We start from the raw sequence: 11,742 nt of genomic DNA on the forward strand, positions 1-11,742 counted from the left end.
AGGGGAGAGAGGAGGGAGGGAAAACTCCTGTGGGTATTTTGTTCTCTTTAGAAGCCAATCTTTTAATAGTTAAACCCCCCCCCCAAGCAACAACAAAAACACCAGGACAGAGAAAGGCTTAGATTTAAAGCAGAGGAGAAGAATGAGAGAGCGCGTCACAAAAGGGCATCGTCACCAAAGCACAGGGGACAAATGTCTTCCTCGCCGCGCCGCCCATAGCTGCCAAGTTATCCCTTTTTTACAGGGATTTTCCCTTTTGCTGAATAGGCTTCCTCGCGAGAAAAGTGAAAACTTGGCAGCTATGGCGCCGCCCCGTCCAGAGTCCCCTCCTAGCCCAGTTCACTTAAGTCGTGCAGAACTCGCGCTCTTTGAGGCTTTTTAGATTTTCGCAGCCATAAAGTACTATTGACTTTTAGTATAAAAATGCACTCCAAATAGCGCTGGAAGTTTAGGTCTACCCTGTTCCACTCCCGTCCACCCCATCGAAGTGCCAGACCCCCTTAATGCATATGGATCCAGCTTCGTCCTTCCACTCCCCCCCGCCTCATAGGCTAGCTCAGCCCCGTTTCTCCAGGTCGGCTTTTGCTAGGCTCGTCCCGGCTTGGCCCAACTCTTTGCGGGGCAAGGGGGGGAAGATGGAGAGAGACGCGTGGTGACCTTCGCGCCGCTCTGCTCACTTTTGCTTTTCAAACAATCGCACGCTCCCTGTCGCCTGGCATTTCTCTCTCCCTCCGCCCCCCCCCACCTCTCTCTGTAGCCAGACTTGGTGCTTTTCTGGTAGGGTCGAACACAAGGGGGGAAACATTAACAAGGGGGAAAACATTAACAAGGATGCCCTTGTCCTTGGCTCGTGCTCTTGCCCCATTGACAAATTCACTCCGTTTGTTTGAACCCCACTCCCCAAATTAGGGGGAGGATTGCCACTACTCAGCCACCACCACCCCCGCACAAAAGAGCTCTTTTCACCCACTCCGCCCTAAAACGAGGGGATGGGCGGAGTTTTATTGGCTGCTGCTATTAGCGCGCCGTCTAACAAAAGCGGCCCCTTTAATCCTGTGTCTTTAGTGATTTCTGCCCTCTCCCCTCCCTCTCCCCCTCCTCTTTTTTCCTCTTTCTCCCGCTCTCTCTCTTTTCCGAAGGTATTCGTCCTCGCTCGCTCGCTCTTTCTCTGGCCGCTGATTGGGCGATCAGGTGAAGGGAGTGAACGCCCTACTCGCCGCTCCGTCAAGCTTGCGCGCCGTCCCGAACAGCCTCGCCTTTGAACTTCCCCGCTTTTGGCTCCGAGTCCGCTCCTTGTCCTCAGTCCCTTGCCAGCGGAGCCAGACACCCTCCGCGTCGCCATCGATCCCCGGTTCCAGGGCCGTCGAGGGGACCCCCCGGCAATCCTCTGGAGAGAGGGAGAGAGAGCGCTCGCTCGCCGGCGGACTAGGCGCCCCTGGATTGCCTTTGGCCTCGCTCCTCGGGCTCCTTCGCCCTGCGGCTGCCTCCTCCTCTTCCTGCTGCTTGCTCGCTCGCTCCGCTTCTCTCCTCTCCTCCCCTCCCCGCTCCCCAGCCATCCATCGGGGTACCTTGGCTGGGACTGGATCGTCCGGAGAACTGGTATGATCAGCTGAGCGTGGTGGGGGGTCGCCTTGGCTGGAAGGCAGGAGGAGGAGGCGAAGCGGAGCCAGGTGCGCGGGGCGAGGGACAGCTGGCGGCGGTTGGGCTGCTCGACGAGGCTTCCGTCCGGCACACCACCATGTCCAAACCTTCCGACCACATCAAGCGCCCCATGAACGCCTTCATGGTGTGGTCCCGGGGCCAGCGTCGGAAGATGGCCCAGGAAAACCCTAAAATGCACAACTCGGAGATTAGCAAGCGCCTGGGCGCCGAGTGGAAGCTGCTGTCGGAAGCCGAGAAGCGCCCTTACATCGACGAAGCCAAGAGGCTGCGCGCCCAGCACATGAAGGAGCACCCCGACTACAAGTATCGGCCCCGTCGCAAGCCCAAGAACCTCCTCAAGAAGGACAGGTATGTCTTCCCTTTGCCTTACCTCGGAGACACTGACCCCCTCAAGGCGGCCGGGCTCCCCGTGGCAGCCACGGACTCTCTGCTCGGCTCCCCGGATAAGGCGAGGGCTTTCCTGCCCCCCACCTCCACGCCCTACTCCTTTCTTGACCCCAGCCAGTTGAGCTCCAGCGCCATCCAGAAGATGACCGAGGTGCCCCACACCTTGGCCACCAGCACCCTGCCCTACGCCTCCACCTTGGGATACCAGAACGGGGCCTTTGGCACCTTGAGTTGCCCCAGCCAGCACACCCACACCCACCCGTCGCCCACCAACCCCGGCTACGTGGTGCCCTGTAACTGTACGGCTTGGTCGACGTCCAGTTTGCAGCCTCCCGTGGCCTACATATTATTCCCAGGCATGACCAAGACTGGAATAGACCCCTACTCGTCAGCGCACGCCGCAGCCATGTAACCCCCCTGGCAAGCTCCCATCATTGACAGCCCCATATAGGGCAGGCGGCCTGGAAACCCCCACGTCGCCATAGCCTTGGCTTGCCGGTGGAATCGGAATCCCTCCGTGGTGCATGTGATATTGACCAGACTTCAGAAACAAAGATATTTTAAGAGCCTAAGCAAAGCCACTTGAGCACGGGAGAGATGTCCCGGAGACCTGATTTCACCTGGGGAAAGACTTTTAAGACTCGATTTTTTCCGAGGGCGGGAGGGCGGGGATGGGGAGACTCCGAGACTTTGTAGTCAAATCCAAAAACAAATACACAAAAGGTATTTTTCTTTCTGCACTTGGGGCTCCGAGGAACCCCGAAACTTGTAAGAATTGTAAATGTGTCAAACTTTTAATTGCCCTTTTTTTGGCCGAAAGGCCGAAACGTCTTTGATGATGATGATTTTCTTTTTTTATTTATTATCTCAATGTCTATGAGTTTATATGATCGGATGTGAATCGGACTTGAATTCCTAAAATCCCGGAAGTATTCTGACTTAACGATTTCCTTTTTTTGCACATTAAAAAAACAAGAGTTAGCTGTGTTATATATATCTATATATCTATATTTTACCATCCAGCACTAATAACTTAAAATTGCTTTTCATGTCAAAAAGATTAAAAAAGAAGAAGCTCTTCAGAGATATTAAAAAGGGTGAAAAACGTTTATATTTCAAACATGGTATGATAGTGTTTGCTTAATTTAAAACAGATAGTCCTTCAATTTGTGTGAATCAGTGCAAGTAGACCTAAGTTTACTTTTAGACAGAATGTCAGATATGAAGTCAGGCAGTAGAATTGTTTTTTTTAATGGAAAATAAAATTTAAAAAAATGAACAACACGGTGGTAATTTAAATATGTTTTAACAATGTATTGGGGGAAGAATTGTATCCAGAAGGATTTTACCTCGTTAATTCTGTTCATTTGCTGAACAAAGACATTTTGAATAAAGACAATCTGTCGTCGAACACGTCAGTTATGTGCTTGTGAATCCAGTCTCGATCCATACAAAACAAAACCTTCTAGACAACTGGCTAAGTTTACTTGCGCCTTGTCGGTGTGGTAAGGCCTTCAAATGCTGCAAAAAGTAGGGTCAGGATACAAACAATTTTAATACCGTCCGGGAAATTACCCTGCTAATGAATTGGGTTTTTGTAGGGAACGAAAGCAGTTGCTCAATCTTTCCTGCCGTGGACGAACTTCCAGGGAGATTGTGCCCATAGCTTTTCAAACTCCTTTTCACCCACCCACCCACCCACCCACCCATTTATTTATTTATTTCGATTCCTGGGTTCCTCTGCATCTAAGGCCCAGGGGCGTGTATAATGCTATATTCGCTCTCTCTTTCAAAACCAACTCTTCCTATTTTACAGATTGGGAAACTGAGGTTGAGTCAGAGACAATGACTGGCTCTCGGCCACTCAGCGAGTTCCCCAGCTAGCGATCTGTCCTCTGGGCCGCTCTGAGGCCGCAACCTTAGTGTAAGCTCCATCGAGAACAGAGTGGGGGCGACTTTTGAGTAAACACGCAAATGCTAGTGTTTAGGGGAGTCTTTAATGGCACTCTGTTTGCATATTTACTGCGAATGATCTCCCGTGCATTCAGTGGGCTTACTCCTAATTAAGTGCGCGTCGAACCACAGCCTGCCTTGCCACAGTGTTTTAAGAGACTGAACCGGTTTGAAACAGGGCAATCGGTTACAGGTTTACTATTTACTCAGCAGTTAAGTCCCGTTGTGTTCGGTGGGGCCCATTTTCAGGTAATCCAGGCATAGGATTTGCAGTCTGGCTGAGTGGCAAAGGAATAAGTCTCGCCTTGTTTAGGATTAGGAAGGAAAGAGATTTAAAGGAAGGTCCAGGAAGAAAAAGGAACAGTGAAACTTAATTAGATAGACTGGTCCATATTTTGCTTCAGGGCTGAAAAGAACTGATCAAGTTCTCGAAATGTTTCTGGTACAGTTGGAGGTACCAAATTATTTACCCCAAACTTAAGCAGCTAAGCGATTATGTCTCGGCGGGGCTCTAGCTTTCCAAAAGCGAGGCGGCACAAAACAGCTCCGAAGGGCTGGGATAGCCTGAATGAATTCGCCTTAGCCCCGTCTACCTGCCCAGTAAAATGTAGGAAGAGAAGAGCGCTTCTGAGAATGTGCAGAATCCCTTCCAGCTGAACTAACGGCAGTTAGTTCGACCTCTAGAAATTCAGTTTCCTCGTCCCTCTGCACGTATTGCAACCACCGCCCACTTCGCCCTCGTTTCCCAGGTCCCGGGATCATTTAATGTAGACTCCAGACCTGATGATTTGATGACCTCGCTCTTTCGATGGCAAAATGTAGGACTTCACTTCTTTCCAAATGTGGTGAGACAGCTCTTCTGCCCTCGGGTCCCTCTGCTGAGTGGGAGTCCAGGAGTGCCTCCGGAAAGTCCTCAAAAGCGCCCCCACCCCCAATTTCCACCACCTTCCCTGTCCACGTTTCCACATTTCACTCCCCCCCCAATATCCCAAATCAGAGGGCGCAGGCCTGGAAAGAGGAAGAAGCATCTCGGAAGAGAGGCTGGAGCAGGGCAGATTAGCATCTTGTCCCAAACAATTAACAGTGTTTGGCGCCCCTATTCATCAGGTCTCTCCTTTTGTCCAGGAAAGGATTTTTCATTAAAAGGGGAAGGAGGGGAGGATAGAAAGAAAGGATGGGGGGGGGCGTGAGGAGGGGAGGGCGAGAGAGAGAGAGAAGAAGTAGCAGTTGTCCATCTGGCTAAGCTGAATAGCCAACGTGATCCATGTTGTAGATGTTTTTCTCATTAAGTGCTCTTTGGAGACTGCTGTTAGAATTAAATGGCATAACACAATTAACATACACGGGACCTGAATGGCAGGGTAAGCAGAGGAAGAATAGATAGATAAATAAATGAGAGATCAGGCGAAGGTAAACAAAAGAGCCGAGGAGAAAAGCTTTGAAAGGCGAGGTTAGAATGGCTGAACCACGCTTGTTTAGCATGACAAAAAGGGAGAGCCCACTTACAAATGGGCACAATTAAGACCTGGCTTGACTCGGAGGCGACAATCAGAGGCACAGTTGCGAGGGGACACTCCGAGGCAAGCCGCAATGAATGGACGCAGCAGCGGAGGCGGAGGAGCTGCGCGCCCGGGCTGATTTAACCCCAGTTGACAGTTGCTGTCAGGCCCTGTGATAACACTCATAGCTCAGCGTCCTTTAACATCTAGCTAGATTAGTCTTAACGCTGCCCTCACAGGTACAGGCGGGAGGGCTGCCGTCAGCTGTCTCCTCCTCTGGAGATTTGGGGAAGGGAGTCCGGAGGGCTGGGACGGGGGCGCCAAAAGCCCCACGGAGAAAGACCTGGAGTGGGGGCGCTTCTCTCGATCTCCTCCTGGGTTCCCTTCCTGGGCGCTAACGCAACGGACTGGCTGGACTCCTCAGTTTGGTTACAGCGTTGACTTGAAAGGGCGAGATGGAGAGGACATTAAGAGGTGATGGTCCCAGTGGCAAGTTGGCTGTTTGGCAAAATGGACTTGCGGGGTGTTGCGTGTGTGTGGATTTGTGCTTCTCTAGAAAATGAATAAATAAAATAAATAGGTTATATTGCACCATCACCACCAACGCCGCCTCTCAAATAAATAGGTTGTTTGGTTTTGTAAAATACTGTCGTTACTGTGGTCGTGTAGTCGATATGTGATGCTGAGATTTACCTAGTTGTTGCTGTGTCGCCTCAAGAGAACGCAAAGCAGGAGAGGGGAGGGACCGATTTTTCTTCTCGCAGGATCTTTCTCCTTGGAGCTTTTGGGTCACACAGGACTCTTCGTCAGGGAGAATGGAAAAGGGTGCCGATTGAGCAAGGTTACATATTCCACTGCTAAAACTCGCCATTTAAACATATTCATTTTGCGAAATTCTGTTTTGATTTCAACGATAGATGTGAGGATGTCATGTCCACACGAAGCTAGAGCTGCTAAGTACTTCAGCACCCCAGGTCACCCCCTTTCTATTTTATTATGTATTTTTAAGGTTAACCCAACACCAGGAGCTCCACAGACTATACAGCTCCTGCTCATATTTACTATAATCTAACGATTTTGCCGAATTTATGCTGGATAGTTTCCACTCTCCTCTACGAAGAGCCCTGTGTGATTCAAAACTTTGCACATTGCTATCCTTATTTGTGTTCTAGACGCCACAGAAATTGACTCGCGAAAGCTTGTGTGATTACTTTCCTCTCAACAGAAATCCAGACGAATGCCAACAGGGCAAAACTTTAGGACTGTCTTGAAACTTCATCGCTTGTCCCCCTCGTCCCGCCCCTTGCAACATTTCCTCATTCCTCCGCCAAATTACCACCTCTATCCGGCTCCTTCGTTTGCAGGTGCGTGTAGCTATTTTTATGCGTGCAGAGATAAAAAATATTAAATAATCGCCATGACACCGAAATGAACCGATTACCGTCTTTGATGTCAAAAGAATTGCAAAAGAAGGCGAGAGAGAGAGAGAGAGAGAGAGAGAGAGAGAGAGAGAGAGAGAGAGAGAGAGAGAGAGAGAGAGACTGAGGGCTAAATGGGATCCCTTTGCTGTCCCCTTCTCTTTGGGAAGCGCACGGAAGGCGTGGTGTCTAACCCCCGCAGCCTTTTGTTTAATGATTTTATTGAAAGAAGGAGACAGTTGTGGCAAAACAGGTTTGACAAGGAGTTCGTTCTCTCCCTTTAGGGAATAGTTCTCTCTCTCCCCTTCTTTTGCAATTCTTTTGACATCAAAGACGGTAACTATTCCGTGCGCTCCCCAAAGAGAAGGGGTTAGGGTTAGGATTCTGTTGAGCGAACGTGCGCAAACCTCGCTGATGCTGGAGTTTTGAACCATTACTCAACTTTGGGTTTTGGGAACAATGAGGTCCCTCAACAAGTTGACATGCTACACTTAAGCCTATTGGTACATCCTCCCCTGTCTTCCAAAAGAAATCTCAGTGTGATTCTTTGGAAGGCAGTCCCACTGAAACCAACGGGCCCTTCCTTCCCAGTAAGAGAGCTGAGGAGTGAGAGGCCATCCCGATAGACAGCAGGGGGTGTGACACCCGATCCTCAAACCTGTTTGCTTGCCAGCAATCTGGCTGAGCGGAAATAGACTGCCTATGGACGCGAACCTGGGAGCAAATCCGCTTGAACGCAGCGGGATTTACTCCCGAGTAAACACGTTTAGAGTTACACCGCCAGGGTCCAATGCGCAGCCCATTCTAACCGGCAGCAAAATCCTCTCTAGGCCTCAACGATTATAGATTGCGGTGTTATAAGATCGCGCTATACATTCAAGCAACCTTGATGAAGCGGACTTCCTCGTCCACAAATCATTGATTTCAAATAAGCTCCCCTTTGAAGGCGGGCGGGGTTGGAAGTTCTTAATCCATTTCCCTCATTTCAGGAAGGAAAGAAGCTATTATTAGCTAGCTGTAAACTTCACTGACTCCCACTATTTATACTTTTTCCTAATCCTCTCCAAAGGCCACCCCTCTCAAACTCCAGCCAGGGGGAAAGTGGGGGGTGCGCGCGCGCAAAAGAAGCGCCCCCTCATTTAGTTGCAGATGGAAACGCTGGATTCTTGGCCAACTTTGCTGCGGAGGGGATTAAACGAGCGAGGCCACGGACATGCTGGAAACTTTCCTTTGAAAGGACACATTAAGAAGTCTCGGAGAGCTATTACTGATTTCTGCTGATTGGTGATAATAAGGGCGGAAATTCGCCGCCGAGGACTATCAAAGCCATTCAAAGGGGCTCTGGGAGAGAGTGCGGTTTTTTAAATATGTTTTTTAATCCCTGCCCCCCTCCCTCCGTCTCCTCCTGGCTATATTTCCTTCATTGTACTGTTTTTTTGCTTGTTTTTTTTTTAAAAAGGGAACCGAGAAATCAATAACATCATCTTCATTCTCTTAGTCCATGAAAGTAATTTTTAAGCAACGACAATGTCTAGAACAAAAAAATGGTGGGGGGAGGAGGAAGAAGAAGATGGAGACTCTTCTGGAAACTAGACTCCGAGAAATAACCCCAAAATGAATGCACCCGCGCCGCCGCCCCTCCTTGCCGAAAGGGGCTCTAGATTTGGAGCTGTCAGTTCGGCAGACGCAGCGAGCCGTCGCTTATCGAGCTGCATCTTGTACGGAACATCTGGCGGAGCAGCTTCAAAGCGGCGGGGGAAAGTTGCGCAGGTAAGAACACGTTCGCCGCCGCATCGCCAGACCGCGATCGACGCAGATCCCGGGCAGCTGTTGCCTCCAAGCTAGGTGGGAGCTTGCATGCTGCCTGCAGGAGTCAGGGGGGGTGGGGGGTGGAAAGCGACGCCTGGCCACGTGGACGAGCTGCGCCAAAGCAACGCAACCTGTCCCAGGCGCACCAGGGGCCCTTCAGTCCAAGGAGGAACTCTGGCCCACAACTCCTCCAAGGCCTTTCCTTGGCGAGGCAATGCGCCAAGCTGGCTTCGTTAGGCTCCCTTTGGGATTTGCTTAAAAAAGAAATGCAGGAAAAGTTGTGTGTGTGTGTGAAGTTCTGGGTTTGTGAAATTGACTAGACCAGAGGAAGTGGCGGTCCTTGGGCTAGTTAATCGCAAAGGTCTGGAGATTGAAATGGGTTCAAGTTCCTGGCCGTCGGTTTCAAGAAGGCCGGCCTCGTGGCCTTCCTACCACTCGAGAGGGGCGATCGTCGGGACGGAGGAGATGGCTGAGGAGGAGAAAAATAACAGCAAGGGAGACAGATGGGTTGAGAATGGGTGGAGGATGGAGAAGCAAAGTTTTAGTGGCACAGCTCCCAGTCCTCGAGGGGGATGGGGGCGAAAATGAGGGAAAGGGACGCAGAGGCGATCCCGTAGCCGGGATGGACGAGATTCTCAGACTGGGCCCTGGAGTGAGTGGTTGGAAGGCCTTTCCCCGCAGATCCCGTGGGAATTGGTTAAGCCTTGCCGGTCAGTCGTTTGCTTTTCGATTCGGGAGCGATGCGGTCCCCACGCAAGCTGCAGAGGCGTTTGATCTCTCTGGAGTTTACGGTTTCTCCTGCTAGGTCTTCATCTGCCTTTTAAAACGTTTGTGTTTTAATAGCATCTTCCTCTCTTTCTTCTTTCACACGCCTCGGCTTCGGTTCGGTCTGTTTTACAAGCACATCAAAGGCAAGAGCCAATCCTGCTTTCTTCTTTTTATTTTTCTTAATTTTTTTTTATTAGGACAAATCACCCAATATACTTCATTAGTGCCGAGCACGCCTCCTTTGAACCAGCTAAGCAAGAAATAACGTGCAAGTTCCGAGGAGGGGAAGATCACATTCCAAAAAGTTTGAGGGACTAAAAGGGGCCGGGAATGAGAGTCTGCTCCTGTTGCCAATTTTTAAACCCGCGCACGGAAAGAGAAGCTTCTCAACGGGCGTGGAAGGGGAGAGAGAGAGAGAGAGAGAGAGAGAGAGAGAGAGAGAGAGAGAGAGAGAGAGAGAGAGAGAGAGAGAGAGAGAGAGAGAGAGAGATCAGGCGGCACCAAGGAGAGGGAAAGAGGAGCGAACGTGCACGCTGGATTCCAGCGTCGTTGTCTGCACCCAACTGGCACTCCGGCGCAAAAGCGTCAAGCGCTCAGCTCCGGATGGGGCTCGCGTGCGCTACCTTGTCTGGGCTTTGTGGTCCGCCCCCCCCCTGCCCAGCCCATTGTCACACTGCAATGCAATGGGATTTGCACACTTGAGGTGTAATAGCATTACTGCATTAATTAAAATTTTCATTTCACGTCCAGATTGTTTACTTATCTGCTGGAAACATATGTTGAGCGAAGTTAAGATTCTGGACTCTGCACTGTTGCCCAAGGTGCAATTCAATACCGAGGGTTGGGAGTGGGGTTGTGGGGCTGGTTTTTTGGGGGGGGCGGAGGAGAAAGAGAAGAGACGTCTTCCGATTTATTATTATTATTATTATATCCTCCAGCCTTATCTTGGTGGCTATAAATTATAAGGATACTCCATTGAGCTGAATATTAAGATTATATTCTCTCTCACCCCCAATCCTCGCGCCCCTGAACATCGCTTCCTAAAGCTGGCCACATCTCTGGCTCTTTGAAATAACCAAGCTTCTCTCTCTCTCTCTCTCTCTCTCTCTCTCTCTCTCTCTCTCTCTCTCTCTCTCTCTCTCTCTCTCTCTCTCTCTCTCTCTCTCTCTCTCTCTCTCTCTCTCTCTCTCTCTCTCTAATTCCCCTTCCAGCAGTCCTACCTTGCTTAGCAGCCAGGGGGTACCCCATGGCAGACAGGCTCCCATCACCTCTCTTTGGCCAAGGAGAGAGAGAAGGTGGAAGAGGAAGTCCCGGATGCCCGGAGCGGCTCTGGATCATTTGTGTGCCTTCAAACGGAGATGCGCTTCTTTAAAACGTGCAAAAAGGCGGATATATTTCGACGAGAGAAGCGTTGGCTTCACCGCCCAAAATGCTTCCCCCACTTCATTGCTTTTATGTTTTAATTTTTAAAAGAAGTTTAAAAAGCGTTCTAACAAACCACCAGACATTTCATTCAGATCCGCCCCCCCACCCCCCGCCGCCGTGTCTCATCCGGATGGACCGGAGAGGAGGCAAAACCTCTCTCTCTCTCTCTCTCTCTCTCTCTCTCTCTCTCTCTCTCTCTCTCTCTCTCTCTCTCTCTCTCTCTCTCTCTCTCTCTCTCTCTCTCTCTCTCTGGTCTATTTTATTTAAGCAGCAGAGCTGCTCTGGAAGAGGAATCCAATCTCTCCTTATCTCGCCCAGGCCTCCTTTCAGGCTGAGATCAGAGCAGGGAGGATGGAGGGGGTGGGGAGGGGAGGGGGGGGAAAGAAAAAAGAAGAAGAGAGAGGGGGTAATTGTTCTTTATTCCCCCCTCCCCTTTTAATTTAATACGGCAGCCACCGCTTTCAGGTCATTTATATGCCTAATTTAGTGATAAAAGTCAATAAGCAAGGATCACAGCGTTGTCCCCTCCTTGTAAGTATTTCAGAGGAAGCGAGGCTCGGGCGGAGCGCGGGTGGGGAGACAGTGAGAGGAAAAGCAGTTTCCAAATCCTCAGCTTCAAAGCGTCCTGCTGGCTGCTTAAAAAAAGAGGTGTTTTTTAAAAAAAAGTGTAATGAGGCTGATATTTGTTTGGCGGTAGCTGTCAAGCCAGTGTGGCTCTTTTCTTGTAGGCGCCGCTTGCCTCTCCCTCCCCACGACGCTCCGGCAGGACCCACCGCGCCACCAAACGCAAGAATCGGAGAGCGAAGCGCACGATAGGATGA

The 11,742-nt window shown here is 50.4% G+C and overlaps 1 protein-coding gene across 1 annotated transcript; it reads left to right on the forward strand.

Annotated features, from left to right (window-relative positions):
* Nucleotides 1-1,250: 1,250 nt before the first annotated feature.
* Nucleotides 1,251-2,687, forward strand: SOX14 (SRY-box transcription factor 14). The gene has a single exon (XM_035133606.3). It carries the CDS (start codon nucleotides 1,739-1,741, stop codon nucleotides 2,459-2,461), a length of 723 nt encoding a protein of 240 aa, XP_034989497.1. The 5' UTR covers nucleotides 1,251-1,738; the 3' UTR covers nucleotides 2,462-2,687.
* The last annotated feature ends 9,055 nt before the right edge of the window (nucleotides 2,688-11,742 follow it).

This window comes from Zootoca vivipara, chromosome 5 (genome assembly GCF_965207765.1).
Source record: "Zootoca vivipara chromosome 5, rZooViv2.hap1.1, whole genome shotgun sequence".
Classification (NCBI taxonomy): Eukaryota; Metazoa; Chordata; class Lepidosauria; order Squamata; family Lacertidae; genus Zootoca; species Zootoca vivipara.